The sequence below is a fragment of the Mobula hypostoma genome, chromosome 4 (assembly GCF_963921235.1).
Source record: "Mobula hypostoma chromosome 4, sMobHyp1.1, whole genome shotgun sequence".
NCBI classification, from domain to species: domain Eukaryota; kingdom Metazoa; phylum Chordata; class Chondrichthyes; order Myliobatiformes; family Myliobatidae; genus Mobula; species Mobula hypostoma.
The window spans coordinates 137,446,900-137,468,639 of NC_086100.1; the positions used below are offsets into that span (position 1 = coordinate 137,446,900).

The 21,740-nt window shown below is 40.1% G+C and overlaps 1 protein-coding gene across 9 annotated transcripts in view; it reads left to right on the top strand.

Annotated features, from left to right (window-relative positions):
• inpp4b (inositol polyphosphate-4-phosphatase type II B) overlaps positions 1-21,740 on the top strand; it is an 805,146-nt gene that overhangs the window by 737,907 nt on the left and 45,499 nt on the right. For all 9 annotated transcript variants that reach the window (XM_063046598.1, XM_063046596.1, XM_063046599.1 and 6 more), the window contains 4 exons: positions 567-690; positions 6,653-6,785; positions 12,239-12,379; positions 14,101-14,198. In XM_063046598.1, coding sequence (XP_062902668.1) covers positions 567-690; positions 6,653-6,785; positions 12,239-12,379; positions 14,101-14,198 — 496 coding nt within the window. The remainder of the gene's footprint in view (positions 1-566; positions 691-6,652; positions 6,786-12,238; positions 12,380-14,100; positions 14,199-21,740) is intronic.

The following is a 21,740-nucleotide window of genomic DNA, read 5'->3' on the forward strand; positions in this document are numbered from 1 at the left end:
AATGTACTGATGGAGAGTCAGAGTCATTCTGCAATTGTACAAATGGAGGTAGGGTACAGAGTGTGGATAGAATCACTGTTCATAAGCTTTCAACTGGAGGTGCGAGTAGGTATTTTATGCTTATCTTCCTTCCTGTGTATGTATCTTAGCTTCATCTCAGACCCATTGTCCTTGGACCAAGACTTTTCTACATCAAGACTTTGTCAAAGTTGGTGTGCAATGGCTACTCTACAGGAAATCACATAAAAGCATCTTCCTCTCTTTATTGAAGTAAAAGCATAATGCTGCCTAATAAGAAAAATAAGAATAATTTTTTATTCAAAGAGTCCTGATGAAGGATCTCAGCCTGAAACACCATCTGTTTATTTCCCTCAACAGATACTGCCTGATTTGCTGAGTCATTCCTCCAGCATTTTGTGTCGGAGATCTTGCTAATGTCATCTTCCCTACTGCTTTTGCATGTAGTCCTGAAGAAATTTACTTTATAACTATGCTTTTGTTGATGAAATGAAATACTACAATAAATTATATTTTTAATGCCTTATCAGTTTTCTTGTTCTTGTTAGCTTGCAGGCCTGGTCTGTGGGTTTGTAATCAAACTGCAAACTTGTTTGCATGATCATGGTTTCCTACTGCAGCTTCACACAGTGGGTTTGTTGGTGCAGTTTGAAGGACTTCTCAGCACATACAGTGAGTAACATGTCTAGTTTTATGAACACACCACTTATTAGCTGCAGGAAACCTGTGTAGTTCAGGCAGTTTGTTGGAAGTACTCTGTTTTAAGATAACAGTGTAAGAGGGGGCAGCACACATAAAATGCTGGAGGACCTCAGCAGGTCAGGCAGCATCTCTGAAGAGGAATAAACAGTCAATATTTTGGGCCAAGATCCTTCATCAGGCACATTGATTGCTTATTCCATTCATTGATGCTGCCTGACTTGCTGAGTTTCTCAAGCATTGTGTGTGTGTGTGTGTTTCTCAAGATTTACTGGATCACTTGTGTTCATGTAATATGGAACTGCTGATGAAAATTAACGAGCAACAGTAAATGGAACAGATAGTGGCTAAGTTACATCAGTTAATGCAATCTGTGTTTTGTTGCCTTAAACACCTAATATACACATTGTGTGCCCTTATATGTATACAAATACATCTAGACATCTTTGATGTAGAATTCATACTTCTATCATATCCTCAAAGAACTTTACATTTATGTTTTATCGCAGATTCTGAATTTACCATTCTTATTTGAAAGAATTTCTGCCTCTTACCATTCAAGTAAACTACATAGAGCTGCAGTCTAAACTTTCCTTTTGGCTGAAAGATGATTCTGAAATGTAGAGTGTCATTCTGTGTAAAGTAATGTAAGCATTCTGGAAATGGACATTGAAGTTGGACCAATTTTGAGAATTTTCTTTCCTGTTTGAACTTTTATGTAAACAAGTTTATACAGGCAACACAAAATTTCCTATGAATCTTCAGGAACCTGGAGTGTTTAAAAACAATGTTTTTGAGTACGGTGTAATAATGCTACAGTTTGATTAATGCTTGCTGAGATAACTTATCATTATTATTAGATGAGATTAGATTATGAGGACACGCAGTCCTCTTTTATTGTCATTTAGTAATACATGCATTAAAAAATGATACACTTTGTTCCTCCAGCATGATATCACAGAAACATAAGACAAACCAAGACTAAAAAAACGGACAAAAACCATATAATTATAACATATAGCTACAACAGTGCAAAACAATACCATAATTTGATGAAGAACAGACCATGGGCATGTAAAAAGAGTCTCAAAGTCTCTCGAAAGTCCCATCATCTCACACAGACGGTTGAAGGGAGAAACTCCCTTCCATGAGCTTCCAGCGCCACAAACTTGCTGATGCAGCATCCTGGAAGCACCCGACCACAGTCCGACTCTGAGTCCATCCAAAAACTTCTAGCCTCTGACCAGCCCTCCGACACCGAGCACCGAGCACCATCTCTGCCGAGTGCTTCGACCCCATCCCCGGCAACAGGCAGTAGGGAGAGCCAAGGATTTGGGGCCTTCCCCTCCGGAGATTCTCGATCGCACAGTAGCAGCGGCAGCGAAGCGGGCATTTCAAAAGTTCCTCCAGATGTTCCTCCGTGCTTCTTCACGTCCGTCTCCATCAAATCAGGATTGTGCACGGCATCCTACTTCACAAATATGATATCATTCGGAGCGGCCGCACGCGCTGTGTCGCGCTGCCATCTGCTCCTCCGCTTATGGTAGTTATAAGGGAAATTTCTTTGCATAGATAGTCATAACTTTCATATCCTGTATCTTACAAGGCAGTGGATATGACAATATATTACAGAAAATTAAGAGCAGGCATTGGAAGGTATTGACTACAAGGCCTGAAAGGCCTCCTTCCATATTTTATGGAAATCAAATTTTAGTGTTGAACTAAATTTGAAGCATATCACTTAATTTCATTATCGTGTACAGCTAAGATCCAAATGATTGACAAATTCTTTGTGTTTGTAACGTTATTACACACTGGCACCTGAGGGGGTCACCAAAGGTTCTTCTTTTGACTGAAGCTTTCTATGAGCTGTTTCTTTTCTTTTTCTCTTCTTCATGAGCAATGAAGAAGCAATGTGTATTTTTTTATCTTACTAACTAGGTATTATTTTCCCTTTAATAATATTAAAATTATTGTTTTACGATTTGTCACTTCCACAAGAAATTACTTTGGTCTCTTTTACTTTAAATTATCCTGCATTTTGCTTCACTTTTTCAGTTTCTCTTTCATTCTCAGATATTTCTCACTGAATCCAGAAAAGAATCGCGAGATAGAAAGAAGGTAGCTCAATCTCAATAACCTTTAATTTGTCTAATTAAAACTTTTTTCTTTTAGAACATAATCAGTCCAACCAGCGGACCTTCTCTAATCAACTAAAAAGCTTTGCAGTCCCTGTAATTAAAATCTGACAGTGTTGTTATCATTTTGGGGAATGTAATTGCACAACCTTGTGGCCTTCACAAACTTCCAAAGGTGAATTACTCAAAAGTGAATATAACTATAGCATAAGCAAAATTGCTGCTTTGCTTTTATACTTAGAAAGCTCTTAAAAATATTCATCATGTTTTCAAACATCTCCACTCTTCTACATTACCCTTGTCTCTCGCTCATTATATATATTTGGTCATTCAGCCATTAACAGCTGGCCCAGATGGTGTGCCTGGTCGAGTACTTAAGACCTGTGCTGATCAGCTGGCTGGAGTGTTCACCGATATCTTTAGCCCCTCGCTTCAGCAGTCTGAGGTACCTACCTGCTTCAAGCAGTCTTCAGTTATCCCGGTGCCCTAGAAGAATGTGGCAACCAGCCTCAAGGACGATTGTCCAGTAGCACTTACATCAACTGTGATGAAGTGCTTTGAGAAGTTAGTGATGAAACATATCAACTCCTGCCTGAGAAATGATTTGGATCCACTCTAATTTGCCTATTGTCACAACAGGTCAACAGCAGTTGCCATTTCATTAGCTCTTCACTCAACCCTGGAACATCTGGACTATGCAGATGCATACATTAGGATACTCTTCATTGATTACAACTCTGCTTTCAATAGTATTATCCCCTCAAAACTAATCAATAAGCTTCAGGACCTTGGCCTCAATACCTCCTTGTGCAACTGGATCTTTGATTACTTCACTTGCAGGTGTCGGTCAGTTCGGATTGGCAACAACATCTTCTCCACAATCTCCATCAGCAATGGTGCATCACAAGGCTCTGTGCTTAACCAGCTGCTCTGCTTGCTTTACACTTATGATTGTGAGGCTAAGCACAGCTCTGAAGCCATTTTTAAGTTTGCTGATGACACCACTGTTGTTGGCTGAGTCAAAGGTGGTGATGAATCGATAAATCTGTGTATGGGAGAGAGATTGAAAACCTGGCTGAGTGATGCCACAACAACAACCTCTCACTCAATGTCAGCAAGACCTAGGAGTTATTGACTTCAGGGGGAGGGAACCCAAAGCTCATGAGCTTGTTCTCATTGGGAGATCAGAGCTGAAGAGGGTCAGCAACCTTTAAGCTCCTCGGTGTTACGATTTCTGAGTATCTCACCTGGGTCCAGCACTTAAGCGCCATTACAAAGAAGGCACAGTAGTGCCACTACTTTCTTAGAAGTTTACGAGGATTTGGCATGTCATCCAAAACTTCTATAGATGTGTGGTGGATAGGAAAGCAGCATCTATCATCAAGGCTCCCCACCATCCAGGTCATGCTCTCTTCTCACTGCTGCCATCTGGAAGAAGGTACAGGAGCCTCAGGATCCACACCACCAGGTTCAGGAACAGTTATTATCCATCAAACACCAGGCTTTTGAACCAGAGGGGATAACGTCACTCAACTTCACTTCCCTCATCACTGAACAGTTTCCACAAACTATAGACTGACTTTCAAGGAGTCCATCTCATTTTCTCAATATATATTGCTTGCTTATTTGTTTGTTTGTGCATTTATTTATTTATTTATTTATTTATTCATTCATTCATTCATTCATTCATTCATTCTCTTTTTGTTTCTGCAGTTTGTTAACTTTTGCACGTTGATCCTGTTGGGTACGGTCTTTCATCGATTCTGTTGTGTTTTTTGTATTTATGTGAATGCCTGCAGAAAATGAATCTCAGGGCTGTATGTGGTGACATATATATACTTTCAGAACATATTTACTTTGTACTTTGAACTATGATCAGCACTGCCTTCAGCTGATAAAGCTCTTATCACTGCAAATAAACTTTTCCAACTCTCTACCTCTTTTTCACCAGCTAAGCTACTTCTATTTATTGAGAATACAGGTTTCTGATAGGATTAGTTTTCTGAACCAATCATGTTGATATTTTTTAGAGCAATTGAATCCAAAATCAATAAATGACAAAATGCCTTCAGAGATATTTATTAATTTTAATGATACACTGGGCATTTAATTAGTTAATTCTCATGTTTGATCTTTGTACAGGATTATGTTTGTCATTGACATAATTTCACATGTAACATTCCTTTTAAAATTTTGGAAAATTAAATAATGCTGTTCTGTGGGTAATTGTTAATTGTGGTCACTTCCAGAAAATGGAAGTGTTATATTAGTGTTGTGTAGGGTCATTCTCTCTAAGATCTGTGTAGCCAGGTACAAGCTTCAGATAGGACTGACTTACCAATTTTCCAACCCTTTCAGACTGTGTCAAGCTCGACTCTCAACCCAACTCCATTAATTTCTGATTGCCTCGCAGGACCCATGCTGAATCATGCTTCTTCCAATACCCGTTTATTAACTACTGATCATACCCTTTCCTCCTCCATGGTTTGACATACACCCAGACGCAGTTTAGCAACCTAAAACCCTTAATCAGCTGTCCCCTCCATTCCCACCACCCCTTGCCCTATTAGCTTCTGCGAAATACATTAAAGATATCTGCTGTATCTAGAACAGATGAAACAATACCACCCCTCTATTTCCACGGTAAGTGTGTGCTTCTAAATGGGCACCAGCACTTTAAAAGGTACTGCTGCCCATCTGAAATCTGCAAAGATACAAAATACGTTTTGCCTCTACTTCATTATGATAGATTGAAATCCTGACCTAATAGCTGTGTGGGAAAGGGTTCACTAGATGTACTGGAACAGTTTACAAAATCAGTTCATTGTTACTTCTCAAGGGCAATTAAGAATTTACAGAATGTATGAATGTCTACATCTGGTAAGCAAATGAGAAAAAAACAATTTAAGCCTTATCAGTGCTTAAATCTGAAGCTTCCTTGCCTACACCAATTGGCATCATAACTGGGCTTTTTTATATTGGCATTACCTTTTTTTTTCTTCTTCTATGAAGTTGAAGTTGGCTTATGATTGAAAGTTTAGTTAAACATGCACAGATGATTTGCTTTGATCTTAAAGATATTGTCATCATCAAAGTGTTAAATGAGTTAAATGCATGTATGCATTTCTAAATGACAATAAAAAGAGGACTGAGTGTTCTCATAATCTAAATCTAAATCTAAAAGATAGAATTATCATTTAGGAAATCAACTGAATTCTCAATTCTCAATTGAGGGTTGCTGATAATATGTTTGAAGCCTGCCTGCATCTCAGTTGCCAACTCCACTCCTCACATTATTTATGCTCTCCTGGTTTCTAAAATTCACCATGTCTATTGCACAGCCCTAAGAGCTCCACATTAAACATTCAGGTGGATCTTGTATGGGATGAACTTAAAGTGGGGTATTAATTGTCAGTAATTTTGCTTAGTGTAAAATAAAGTTTAAGGCTTTTAGCTCTTAACTATATAATTTGTTCTTAGTTTATTGTTGGCAGAATTCATTCTACTACGTGGAAGCTGCAGAGCCAAATGATGCCATTAGCCCAAGTCACAACCACTTTGACCACTTCGCAAAATAATTATTTTTGCACTATAATTAATCAGGTCCTATGCTGGAGGAATTTGGCTTACACTGCTGAACTGTTTGCTTAATTGTTGTGTAGCTGGTAAATATCCCCCTGTTTGTTACTTAGACCAGGTAGGAGTTTATCAGCCAACCATCTCTCTGCTGTGGGCTAAAAATTGGCTTTGGTAATGTATCATGCTGATAATTGAAAGGTATATGCTCTCACATCTAGGTGAAGAGATCGGAATGCTAGAAGACATGTCAGTTGCAATAACAGATTTACAGAAAGTGTCATTTAAAGTTGTTGAAGCACAGACGGAAGAGAGTGCTAGTGCTGACCTTTATCCTGTTGTGACTGGAATCCGGTAAGCAAATTTTTTTCAAAATATTATCAAACTATTGCATAATCATGTTAGAATGGAATCTTACAGGATTTTCACTAAAACTACAATATGATACAAAGTCAAAGTTCACTGCATTGAAAAATTTTTGATAAAATTTAGAACTGTTCAAAGGTCATAGATTTGATAGTTCAGTGGTCATTACACATCTTGAAGATGATTAGAATCAGCCTTGATCTTACAAAATGACAGAGCAGGCTTGAGGGTGAAGGTGGCATACTCCTGCTCCTGATACATATATTCTTATGTAGAATGGCTGACTCACTTGGGAATTAGATACCATTACCCATTGTAAAGAGACCTGGAGTTTTAACCTGTTTATCTTATGGCCTGTACATTCAAACTATTGTCCTCAATATGGCTGGAGCTTGGAAACAGTACACGATAGATTGTTATTACTTTATGGTAAACTTAATACATACACTTTAAGTATTTGATCATATTTGTTCTGTTAGTACAGTTAATTTCGGAAATAAAACACATCGAAATTGATAGTGATATTGGCCTGCATTATTTGGTGTGTAGTTCAGATGGGAAGGAAATAGGGAAAGGAATTCCATTTAATCCAGTGGAATGTGTATTGGTTCCAAGCAGAACTGTTTTGAGCCTGGAGCAGCTGTCTAAAATACCATCTTCTCAATCACAATGAGGGAGGCAGAAATCTGGAACTGCCGCATTCCTGAAATATTGAAGCTTTAGAGCCATCATCATAGCGTCACAGGAGAATACAGCACAGAAGCAGGCCCATCGACTCATCCAGTCCATGCTGGGCCCATCTAAACTGCCTACTCTCATCGACCTGCACTGAGACCAGAGCCCTTCGTACCCCTACCATCCATGTACCGATCCACTCTCCTAAAGGTTGAAATCGAGCTCGCATGCACCAGTTGCACTGGCAGCTCATTCCACACTCTCACAACCCTCTGAGTGAAGAGGTTTCTCCTCATGTTCCCTTTAAACTTTTTCACCTTTCACCCTTAACCTATGATTTCCAGTTGAAGTCCCACCCAACCTCAGTGGAAAAAGACTACTTGCACTTAACCCATCTAGGTCCCTCATAATTTTGTATACCTCGATCAAATTTCCTCTCAATCTTCTGCATTCCAATTATAAAGTCCTAACCTATTCAATCTTTCCATACAACTCAGTTCATCCAGACCCACCAATGTCCTTGTAAATTTTCTCCGTACCCTTTCAACATTGTTTCCATCTTTCTTGTAGCTATGTGATCAAAACTGCACACAATTCTCCAAATTAGGCCTTAACTTAGCCATAACATCCCGTCTCCTATACTCAATACTTTGACTTACATATTTGCACGTTAATAAATGCTGCATTCAAAACCATTGTGAATATTTTAGGACAAATGAGTTTCCATAAGACTGTAATACATGGGAGCAGAATTAGAACCCATCAAGTCTGCTCCACCATTTGATCATAGCTGATTTATTTTCCCTCTCAATTCCATTTTCCTGCCTTCTCTCTATAACCTTTGATGTCCTTACTAATTAAGTATCCAGCTACCTCCATGTTAAGTATAACCAATATGGCCTCCACAGTGGTCTGTGGCAATGAGTTCCACAGATTCATCACCCTCTGGCTGATTAAATTCCTCTTTATATCTTTTCTAAAGAGACAACCTGCCTATTCCACTGGTCCTAGACTCCCCCACTATAGGAAATGTCCTCTTCACATCCACTCTATCTAGGCCTTACAATATTCAGTAGGTTTCAATGAGATCCTCCCTCATTCTTCTAAACTCCCATGAGTATAGGCCCAGAGCTATCAGTCACTCCTCATACATTAACCCTTACATTCACTGAATTATTCTCATGAATCTCCTCTAAGTCTTCTCCAAGGCCAGCACGTCTTTTCTTAGATAAGGGGCCCAAATCTGCTCAGAATACTCCCAAGTGCTGTCTGACCAATGCCTTATAAAGCCTCAACATTACGTCCTTACTGTTATATTCTCGTCATCTCAAAATGACTGCTAAGGTTGCATTTGCCTTCCTTACAACTGACTCATTCAGAAAACTGGTGAGTTGGTTGAAAATACCTTTCTCAAGAATCTTGCCTAGATTGGGAAGATTTGATTATAGGTTTGTAGTTAGCTAATACTTAACTATCAAGTTTTGGCTATTTAAGTAGAGGTCTGACAGCCACAAGTTGACAATGTCTTCTCGAAGATCTTCTGAAAATCCAAGTAAGCGACATTCACTGAAACTCTTTTGCCTATCCTGCCTGTTATTTTCTCAAAGAATTCCAAAAGATGGAATACAGTGTTGGGAAATTTACGATAATGCATTTTGGTAAAGGGAACAATATTGCGGACTATTATCTAAATGGGGAGGAGGTTCAAACTTCAGAGGTGCAAAGGGACTTAGGAGTCCTCACAGGTTAACTTACAGGTTGAGTCTGTGGTAAAGAAGGCTAATGCAATGTTGGCATTTATTTCAAGGTGAATAGAATATAAAAACAAAGAAATAATGCTAAGGCTTGATAAGACACGAGTCAGGCCGCACTTGAAGTATTTGGATAATGGAATTGATAGCTTTATGGCAAAGTTTGTGGATGATACGAAGGTAGGTGGAGGGGTGGGTAGTGCTGAGGAAGTAATGAAATTGCAGCAGGACTTAGACAAATTGGTAGAATGGGCAAAAAAGTGGTAGGTGGAGTACAGTGTTGGGAAATGTATGATAATGCATTTTGGTAAAAGGAACAATAGTGCAAACTGTTATCTAAATGGGGAGAGGGTTCAAACATCAGAGATGCAAAGGGACTTAGGAGTCCTTGTGCATGACTCCCAGAAGGTTAATCTACAGGTTGAGTCGGTGGGAAAGAAGGCAAATGCAATGTTCGCGTTTATTTCAGGGGGAATAGAATATGAAAGTAAGGAGAGCCTTTATAAGACACTAGTCAGGCTACACGTGGAGTATTGTCAACAGTTTTGAGCCCCATAACTCAGAAATAATGTGTTGAAAGTGGAGAGTGTCCATTGGAGGCGCACGTGGATGATTCCCAGAATGAAGGGGTTAACATATGAGGAGCGTTTGACAGCTTTGGGCCTGTGCCCACTGGAATTTAGAAGAAAGTGGGGGGATCTCATTGAACCCTAGTGAATGTTGAAGGTACTAGTTAGGGTGGATGAGGAGAGGATGTTTCCTATGATGGGGGTATCTAGAACTAGAGGGCACAGCCTCAAAACTGAGCGGTGACCTTTTAGAACAGAGGTAAGAAGGAAATTTTTTAGTCAGAGTGTGGTGAAGCTGTGGAATGCTCTGCCACAGTATCTGAGGAGGCCGAGTCCATGGGTATACTTAAAGCGGAAGTTGATAGTTTCCTGATCGGTCAGGGCATCAAACGATATGGTGAGAAGGCAGGTGTATAGGGTTGAGTGTATTTGGTTATCCCCCTACCGCAGGTTTTGCCAGCTTGAGCTGAGAAAAAAACATTAATAATAAAATGTTTGTGATGTTTATTAACAATGGGATATAGTACATGTCCTCTTTGTTTAACTGTGGGTATAGTTGGGGTGAAGAAAGAAGGTATTTTATGAAATGAAAGAATTATAAGAATTGTATACAGAACAATACAATGTGAGTCGCTATAGAAATGGATGTTTCTCATTTACAGTAAATTGAACCCTTAGATAGCCGGGGCAGACTGTATTTCTGTCAGAGTACCCCTTAGCCTCTTTGGGTCCAGACCTCTTGAATCTAATCTACAACTGAAGTTCCCCCAATCTAGATAACATTGTGATGAATCTCCTCTGCATGCTCTACAGAGTAACCACATCCAAAGATGGCAACCATCACAGAGATTGTGTGTACACGAGTATCCAAATATTGCAGTTTTTTCATGTATTTTGAATTTGAACATTATTTCTAGATGGTGATCTCAGTTTGTATGCATTATTGTTATGCTTCCAAATGTTCTGTAAGATTGTAGATTCTTAACTATGGTTCAATAAGAAGTCACAACATACTTAGATTCTTTCACATTTCCTCCTCACATATACCAACAATTCCACAGCATCAACTTTCTAGAAAGGGAATGGGGACAGGCACATGGGAAAGCCTCTAGTAGCAAGTTTCCCACCAGGTCCTGATCAAGAATCATATTGTCTTTCCTTCGGGATTGCTGACTCTAAATCCTAACCTCCCAATTTTAATTGGATGATCCACCCCGCCCCCCCCCCACCCGCCACTTTCAGATTGTCCTGGAAGCTTGATCTCACATTCGCTGCCTGAATATTTCTAGCATTTTCAGTTTTTATTTCTGATTTCCAGAAACTGCAGCTTTTTAGTCTTTGGGATAGACACATCATTAGTTTGAACGCTGGAAATGCAAAGATGTTACTTTAATGGTTGTTTTACAGTTTTCAGAAGCCAACAATCTTCGCTCAGTCATTTATTCAATGACCAGATCTTAACAACATGCTCAGCACTTTATTCAATGAGCATGTTGTGAAAATCTGATCATTAAATAAACTACTGAGCAGAAAATTCTTACCTTCTAAAAATTGTAAGACAACCGTAAAAGTAATATAAAGAAGTTCCATAATTTATGTAAGCTTCCATGAAAAATGCAGCTGTTGGATGCAGATTTTTTTCAGTAACATGTACCTCCTCTTGCACTCGATGATACTTGTTCCAAACCACATTCTTGGATATTTGTTGAGCGATATTAGGGCTGCTGGTAGCAGTGGGTTGTTGGTGATGGTATCTCAAGAGGTTAATATGTTCTTGAGATCAGAAGAGTTGATGTACAGTCTTTCTTCTTTCCTAAGAGCAATGTCTTCCTCAGCTTTCTATTCAGCCAAGAATCTCTTGTGATTAGCTGAAGACCAAATTGAAAGATAAGAACCACAGCCCCATGATGCCATTGGCTACACTGCGTTATCTTTACTGAATTTCAAGAAGGAAGTTGCTTGAACTTTGCTAGAGATAATAAGTGTTTTTTACTTTTTCTGTGGATTCCTCAGGAGTTGGGAGAAGCAAGGCTACTTCTTCCTACCCACCTTTGTTCTGATCGGATTTTTCACTGGCAAATAACGTTAATTCCATAATCCTTTCTCATCACACCCACCATAGTCCTTGCCAGGTGCTGGGAACCATTCACTACTTCATGTCACAGTCCAGAACTGAAATCGCTGCCAGAAGTTGCCTAACCTGCTGAATGTTTGCAATGTTCTCTATTCTTTTTAGTTGAGATTTCATCATCTGCAGTTACTTTTTTTTCCGTTTTCATTCACTGTTGATATCAGTTCTCCCTACATAATGTAGAAGATGGATGTGCAATTAATCTAAACTTGGATCTGGCTTCCTTCAAAAGTCACGTGCCGCAGGTTATCATTTCCTCCAAAGCCATTTTTAGAAACAATAATTGCTTTATTTCTTCTTGTGGATTTATTGCAGAGATTTTTACACAGTGGAGGTGCAACTTCCCAGCAAATTGTTTGAAACTTTGCCACAGGAAATCAAAGATGGAAAGTTGTTGCATGTACATCCAGTGTTTTTTAACATCGGAATAAATGAACAACAAACTCTGGCTGAAAGGTATCAGTTTTTTAGAAGCTGTTTATTGAATGCTGTAATCTGAAAGTATTATCTATTCTATTCATTGGAAAGCTAGCTCAAGAAATTCCTGAGAATCTGTCAAATAACTGGCACTTTTCTAGAATGGACATCAATATCTACCACAAACGTAAACTCAGTTTTGCTGGGAGCAAGACTCCTCTCAGCCTTTGGCAGCAACTTAGGCTCTGCTAGCTATTTCTGGCACCCCCAGATGAATTAGATTCCAGGACTGAATGATTCCTTTGGCTTAGACTCAAGTGGGGACTGGAAAGCTGTGAGAGTGGAGCAGGTGGGTGGTAGATATATGGGTGTCATGGGAGGTATGCATTCAAGGCTGGCATATTGAATTACATGAAAGGAAACCAAGCAAATTATACCAAGCTATTAAAGATAAATGTTTAAAATGAGTAAAAGAAAAGAGTTGTTCTTTGGCAGCAGGAATATGTCACTGACATGCTCTTGTGTACATTTATCTGAGTTCAAAAGATTTAAAATCCTTTTAAGACATTACTGCACAATAAGGCCAGCCAGTAGGAGTCAATAGCACAGATGACAGATGACATTTACTTTCCCTGTGCCAGTGAGATTAAGAACTACTGATTCCATGGAATTTGATAAAATAATTCAGTATAAACTACAGATGAAACTTTAACCTTTTTCTGAACTTAAAGTATTACAGTATTCATTTGTTAACATACTAACTAACATATCTACCAGTTTAATGTAGGTTTAACTTGATATATATCATCTATCAAAGTCATTGAGGGTGTTTATCAATGACAAACAATCCAAAATGTTCCACAGTATTGTTTAATATTGCATAACACAATTTACAGACTTTAGCTTAACAAGATTCCGCTGAAACACTAGCCCTCATCAACAGATTACCGGTTCTTATACTTTACTCTATTTATGGGACCTTGTATGTTCAATTTGTTCACATTGCCTCAAACATTCTTGAGGCTCTCCGTTGCTACGTTCTAGCTATCTACTTGATACACAAGCCAATATGCAAGCTCGGGCAATACGATATGGAGAGCAAGCTGTTGCTCGTACATCAGCCCCTAACCCACCCCTCCACGCAGCTGATGACTCCAAAGGAACAGCAAAGACCAATACAGCTTGGCACCAGTAGCATTTCAGGAGCTGCCAGTCAACGTTAAACTCTACATAGGGCTTCCTAAGGGACACCTGCTCCGGATTTTTCCCTCGAGGTTTACTGCTAAAGCTTTCACCATGAGTGAGTATAGCTGCGAAATAATGGACGTTTGCGATCAGAGTTTTCCTTTTCCTAGCTGACCTGCCAATCACACCTGATGATCCCCATCTGGCTGAAGTGACTGATTTTAAAGCACCAGTAACATGCTTTTGCCCTATTTCCTGTCAGTAGAAAAAGGTTCTCCCGGGCTTAGTAGCTAAGCCACATGTGAAGGCCAGGAGCTGGACTTGGTTGTCAAAGGCCATTGTCGTGCCATTGGGGGCATTTAATAGGTAGTACCCCCACTACCTTCCTATGACAACTTGAAGGAACCTCTCACACATTACGCATTTCATTAGCTTTGCAACTATCCTCGGATTGGGAAGGTTGGGCTATAAGTATGCATTTTACAATTTATCTATTTCTGCTTAGTTCAGAAATTAATGAAATTATTAAATGTAATATTTTGATATTAACTGATAATCTTATCTGTTGCCATTAGGTTTGGAGATATTTCACTGCAGGAAATTATAAACCAAGAGAATTTTAAACTACTTAATAAATATTTCAAGTCATTTCAAGAAAATTTATCAGCTGATTGTAAGTACGTGTATATCATAGCACTGTTGATTTTTGGATAGGTGCTTTATCTCTCTTCAAATACTTGGAATGTTTTAATGTTCCTGGTGATTTTTCTGAACTTTAGGTATTTTCTTGGTCACATTGATGGTTGTGATTGGCTTCTCGAAGAGGATCAGATTTGCTGTTGGGATTGGGCTGGCGGATGCTGAGCATTGTCATTTTGAGCAGGGTTGTTAGGAGTGGATTAGAGAGTGCAAAGGGCTAGCCTCTGCATGAGGTAGTTGAATTTGCAAATAGCACTAATCGGAGAAAGCAGGACAAGTGCTACACTTGCCCCCACACCTTCTCCCACACTGCCATTCAGAGCCTCAAGCAGTCCTTCCAGGTGAGGTGCGAGCCTTATCTGGTACTCACTGTGTGGCCTTTTCTATGCTGGTGAGTCTCTACATCGGGGACAACTTTGTCGAGCACCTTTGCTCTGTGTGCCACAAAAGGCAGGATCTCCCGGTGGCTACCCATTTCAATTTCAAAGTACATTCATCATCAAAGTATGTAGACAGTATACATACAGCCCTATGATTCATCTTCCCACAGGCAGCCACAAATCAAAGAAACACTATAAAACCCGTTAAGGAAAACCCGCACACAACAAAGACCATCAGACACCCAATGCATGAAAAAAGAACAAATCATGCTAACAGCAAAAGCCTGCAAATAACACGAAGACATTAAACATCAAACTGCAGAGTCCCCAAAACAGTTCAGGAGCTACAACTACTGGTCAGTCATTTCAATGCTGTGTCAGCGGCTGCTGGCCACGGCGTGCAGGGACGGTTCTGCTCCAAGTGCTTCAATCACACTGTGCAAATAGTAAAAAAAAACAAAAACACATGGAATGTGAACTGCAGAGTCCCCAAAACCACAAGCACAGAGCACATTCAGTGCTGAGGACATTAAACATAAAACCAGTGTCCTCCAAAAATGAGTCCATTTCAATTTGATTTCTCATTCCCATTCTGACACATCTGTCCATGGCTTCCTCTATTGCTACAATGAGGCCACACTCAGATTGGAAGAGTAACACCTCAAATTCCATAAGGGTAGCCTCCAAGCTGATGGCTTCAACATCGATTTCTCTATTTTATTCCCCTCCCTCCTCTTCTCTATTTTTCCATTCCCTATTCTGGTTGCCGTCTCTCCTTTTCTCCCCACCTGCCCATCACCTCCCTCTGGTTCCCTTCCTCTCCTCCAGGCTCCACTGTACTGTTTTATTGGATTGCTTCTTCTTCAGCCCTTTACCAGAAAGATCAACTCAAACAATGAAAGATGCACTAAGTATTATAACAGGCTGTATGGCTGAGACGATGGTGGTAAGCTTCCTATTTGACCACTGAGAAACACCACATTCCACTTACTGAACTCTGCTGAGTTACTAATGTTGGACGTGCAAGATTATTCTGATGAAGCTAGAGGATCTGCTTATGGTGTACAGCAAAATAGAAGGAGCAACCTGATTCTAGAGCTTATCAGTTGAAGTCGATGATCTTGTATTTGTATAAGGCATCACATGAGGCATCTGATAACTGGGTTTCATTTACTGGGACCTGCATTATTAGTGTTTTTTTCTGGACGATAGTTGCACGTTGAAAGATTATCAAGATCACCTAAAACATTATCAATCCAACTGAACAAGTATATGCTGAAAACAGACGTTTCTTAACCTTATATTGCGCTCAAAATAGTAAAAGGGATAAATGCTGCCCTCTACATGTGGTTTCTCAGTTCAACCAGAATGGTGTCATACTCAGCAAGAAAACTGCCCGAGGAAAGGAAAATCAATTATTATGAAGTAGATATTAATCCTGTTGAGATGTGATGATTAATAGACAGGATAATGCATCCTTGACTTGATGGTTTAATAGGTCTGCTTTTGACTTGTTAAGGCCAGCAATATGCACTCATCAAACAGGGAAAGGGTGTGTAAGAACCTTCGTTTGCTGGAACTCGATGTACTTTATTGTTCTGACAGTGAATGCTACTCAGTAAAAGCATCAAAAAGATATGGCATGGGTGAGTTGGACCATTCCAAAATTGATCAGGCCGTGGTGGTGTTCTTTGAATCAGTCAAACGGTATTGTACGACAAACACTCACATACAGTACCTATAAAAGTTATTCATCCCCCCCCCCCCGGATGTTTTCATGTTTTATTGTTTTACAACATTGAATCACAGTGGAATTAATTTGGCTTTTTTCATGTCAGACTCATGACTCTTTCATGTCAGAGTGAAAACAGATCTCTACAAAGTGATATAAATTAATAACAAATCTAAAACTAAAAATAATTGTTGGTGTAAGTATTCACCCCCTTCGATCAGTATTTAGTAGATGCACCTTTGGCAGCAATTGCAGCCTTGAGTCTGTGTGGTTAGATCTCTATCAACTTTACACAGCTTGACACTCCAATTTCCCCCATCCTTCTTTACAGAACTGCTCAAGCTCTGTCAGATTGCACAAAAATCAGAGTCAGAATCAGGTTTATTATCACCGGCATGTGTCGTGAAATTTGTTAACTTAGCAGCAGCAGTTCAATGCAATAGATAATCCAGCAGAGAGAGAAAAAATAATAATAATAAATAAAATAAAACATAATAATAAATAAACAAGTAAATTATGTATATTGAATAGACGATTAAAAATGTGCAAAAACAGAAATACTGTATATGTTTTAAAAAGTGAGGTAGTGTCCAAAGCTTCAATGTCCTTTAGGAATTGGATGGCAGAGGGGAAGAAGCTGTTCCTGAATCGCTGAGTGTGTGCCTTCAGGCTTCTGTATTTCTTACCTGATGGTAACAGTGAGAAAAGGGCATGCCCTGGGGTGCTGGAGGTCCTTAATAATGGATGCTGCCTTTCTGAGACATTGCTCCCTAAAGATGTCCTGGATACTTTGTAGGCTAGTACCCAAGATGGAGCTGACTGGATTTACAACCTTCTGCAGCTTCTTTTGGTCCTGTGCAGTAGCCCCCCCATACCAGACAGTGATGCAGCCTGTCAGAATGCTCTCCACGGTACAACTATAGAAGTTTTTGAGTGTATTTGTTGTCATATCAAATCGCTTCAAGCTCCTAATAAACTATAGCCACTGTCTTACCTTCTTTATGACTACATCAGTATGTTGGGACCAGGTAAGATCCTCAGAGATCTTGACACCCAGGAATTTGAAGCTGCTCACTCTCCCCACTTCTGATCCCTCTATGAGGATCGGTATGTGTTTCTTCGTCTTACCCTTCCTGAAGTCCACAATAAGCCCTTTCGTCTTACTGACATTGAGTGCCAGGTTGTTGCTGCAGCACCATTTCACTAGTTGGTATATCTCACTCCTGTACGCCCTCTCGTCACCTCCTGAGATTCTAACAATGGTTGTATTGTCAGCAAATTTATAGATGGTATTTGAGCTATGCCTAGCCACACTGTCATGTGTGTACAGAGAGTAGAGCAGTGGGCTAAGCACACACCCGTGGCTGACAAAGGAAATTAGGGATAGTATCAATTCCAAAGAAGAAGCATACAAATTAGCCAGAAAAAGTGGCACACCTGAGGACTGGGAGAAATTCAGAGTCCAGCAGAGGAGGACAAAGGGCTTAATTAGGAAGGGGAAAAAAGATTATGAGAGAAAACTGGCAGGGAACATAAAAACTGACTGTAAAAGCTTTTATAAATATGTGAAAAGAAAAAGATTGGTTAAGGCAAATGTAGGTCCCCTACAGACAGAAACAGGTGAATTGATCATGGGGAAAAGGACATGGCAGACCAATTAAATAACTACTTTGTCTTCTTCACTAAGGAGGACATAAATAATCTTCCGGAAATAATAGGGGACAGAGGGTCCAGTGAGATGGAGGAACTGAGGGAAATACATGTTAGTAGGGAAGTGGTGTTAGGTAAATTGAAGGGATTAAAGGCAGATAAATCCCCAGGGCCAGATGGTCTGCATCCCAGAGTGCTTAAGGAAGTAGCCCAAGAAATAGTGGATGCATTAGTGATAATTTTTCAAAACTCTTTAGATTCTGGAGTAGTTCCTGAGGATTGGAGGGTAGCTAATATAGCCCCACTTTTTGAAAAAGAAGGGAGAGAGAAACCGGGGAATTATAGACCGGTTAGCCTAACATCAGTGGTGGGGAAAATGCTAGAGTCAGTTATCAAAGATGTAATAACAGCACATTTGGAAAGCGGTGAAATCATGGGACAAACAACAGGAATTCTGCAGATGCTGGAAATTCAAGCAACACACATCAAAGTTGCTGGTGAACGCAGCAGGCCAGGCAGCATCTATAGGAAGAGGCGCAGTCGGCGTTTCAGGCCGAGACCCTTCGTCAGGACTAACTGAAGGAAGAGTGAGTAAGGGATTTGAAAGCTGGAGGGGGAGGGGGAGATGCAAAATGATAGGAGAAGACAGGAGGGGGAAGGATGGAGCCGAGAGCTGGACAGGTGATAGGCAGAAGGGGATACGAGAGGATCATGGGACAGGAGGTCCGGGAAGAAAGACGGGGGGGGGGTGACCCAGAGGATGGGCAAGAGGTATATTCAGAGGGACAGAGGGAGAAAAAGGAGAGTGAGAGAAAGAATGTGTGCATAAAAAAGAGTAACAGATGGGGTACGAGGGGGAGGTGGGGCCTAGCGGAAGTTAGAGAAGTCAATGTTCATGCCATCAGGTTGGAGGCTACCCATACGGAATATAAGGTGTTGTTCCTCCAACCTGAGTGTGGCTTCATCTTTACAGTAGAGGAGGCCGTGGATAGACATGTCAGAATGGGAATGGGATGTGGAATTAAAATGTGTGGCCACTGGGAGATCCTGCTTTCTCTGGCGGACAGAGCGTAGATGTTCAGCAAAGTCAGCATAGATTTGTGAAAGGAAAATCATGTCTGATGAATCTCATAGAATTTTTTGAGGATGTAACTAGTAGAGTGGATAGGGGAGAACTAGTGAATGTGGTATATTTGGATTTTCAAAAGGCTTTTGACAAGGTCCCACACAGGAGACTAGTGTGCAAACTTAAAGCACACGGTATTGGGGGTAAGGTATTGATGTGGATAGAGAATTGGTTGGCAGACAGGAAGCAAAGAGTGGGAATAAATGGGACCTTTTCAGAATGGCAGGCAGTGACTAGTGGGGTACCACAAGGCTCAGTGCTGGGACCCCAGTTGTTTACAATATATATTAATGACTTAGAGAGGGAATTAAATGCAGCATCTCCAAGTTTGCGGATGACAAGAAGCTGGGCGGCAGTGTTAGCTGTGAGGAGGATGCTAGGAGGATGCAGGGTGATTTGGATAGGTTAGGTGAGTGGGCAAATTCATGGCAGATGCAATTTAATGTGGATAAATGTGAGGTTATCCACTTTGGTGGCAAAAACAGGAAAACAGATTATTATCTGAATGGTGGCCGATTAGGAAAAGGGGAGGTGCAACGGACCTGGGTGTCATTATACACCAGTCATTGAAAGTGGGCATGCAGGTACAGCAAGCGGTGAAAAAGGTGAATGGTATGCTGGCATTCATAGCAAGAGGATTCGAGTACAGGAGCAGGGAGGTACTACTGCAGTTGTACAAGACCTTGGTGAGACCACACCTGGAGTATTGTGCACAGTTTTGGTCCCCTAATCTGAGGAAAGACATCCTTGCCATAGAAAGAGTACAAAGAAGGTTCACCAGATTTATTCCTGGGATGGTAGGACTTTCATATGATGAAAGACTGGATCAACTTGGCTTATACTCGTTGGAATTTAGAAGATTGAGGGGGGATCTTACTGAAACGTATAAAATCCTAAAGGGATTGGACAGGCTAGATTCAAGAAGATTGTTCCCGATGTTGGGGAAGTCCAGAACGAGGGGTCACAGTTTGAGGATAAAGGGGAAGCCTTTTAGGACTGAGATTAGGAAAAACTTCTTCACACAGAGAGTGGTGAATCTGTGGAATTCTCTGCCACAGGAAACAGTTGAGGCCAGTTCATTGGCTATATTTAAGAGGGAGTTAGATATGGCCCTTGTGGCTAAAGGGATCAGGGAGTATGGAGAGAAGGCAGGTACAGGGTTCTGAGTTGGATGATCAGCGATGATCATATTGAATGGCGGTGCAGGCTCGGAGGGCCGAATGGCCTACTCCTGCACCTATTTTCTATGTTTCTATGTTTCTGTGTTTCACCCCTGAGGTGCGCCAGTGTTGATCATCAGCCAAGAGGATATGTTATCACCAATCCACACAGACCGTGGTCTTCTGGTTAGGAATTTGAGGATCCAATTACAGAAGGAGGTACAGAGGCCCAGGTTTTACAACTTCTCAATCAGGATTGATGGTATTAAATACTGAAGAATTTGTGACTGGACTTTTTATGTGACTTCTAAAACTAATTGGCGGCACCATTGATAATTTGGTGTGTCATATTAAAGGGGGTGAATACTTGTGCAATCAATTATTTTACATTTTATATTTGTAATTAATTTAGATCACTTTGTAGAGATCTGTTTTTACTTTAACATGAAAGAGTCTTTTTTCTTGAGTCTTGATCAATGTCAAAAAAAGCCAGATTAAATGCACTATGATTCAATGTTGTAAAACAATAAAACATGAAAACTTCCAAGGGGGATGAATACTCTTTTTGGCACTGTATAATGAATGAATTAAATAAAAAGAGCAGGAAAATTAGAAGACGGCAAAAAGTTAAGCTAGCTGCATTGGAATGCAGGTGTGTTGATGCAAGAAATGTTGGCGAGCTGGAGATGCAAGCTGACACATGAGTTATCAAAACAAATATTTCTTAATGCTTAATCTTAGGAATAGAAAGTAAACATTCCAGTGATGGTGTGTTTAAGATAAATAAGAAAGGGGAGCGAATACTGGAGCTAAAATTTATCAACAACAATATAATGTTTCTACAGAAGGACAATATATTTAGGGGTTTCAAAGACTGGTTCTGTTTTAATTAAAATAGGGACTAGAAACAGAAATGTTACATTGATGGAAATCCCTGAGTAACATGGTTAGGTATGTAAACAAATTTCCATGGAATATAATAAAGAATGATAGGAGAAGAAAAGGTGAGTGAGCAGCATCATGAATAATATATAAAACATATTTCCAGTAGAAAGGACATGAAACATTGCTGGATGTAGTCGTATGGAATGAAGAAGTGAATAAGACTTTCAGTGAGATATAAATATATTTAAAACAAGGAAAGAGGGCACTCCTAAAAGGTCTTCTTTGCAAAATGATTGGAATAGTCTTGTTATAGCTGGCATGCTGTTTTGCAGCCCAAGGTCTCATGGTAGCATCCACAAATGGAGGCACTGACATCTCAGGTGTCCACATCACCCATGCCTTGACTGGTACCAAATGATCACTGCCTAACTGCTTCTTTATCTTTTCAACTTGGCCCCAAAACACTGGTAGTAACAAAAAAGTAAGGTAATCAGGATTGAGATCTCAGTAGCTCATCAAGAAACTTCTTCTGTTACAAAATCTTACAAACCTTCAGAGTAGTTTTGCTGAAATTCTAAAACTT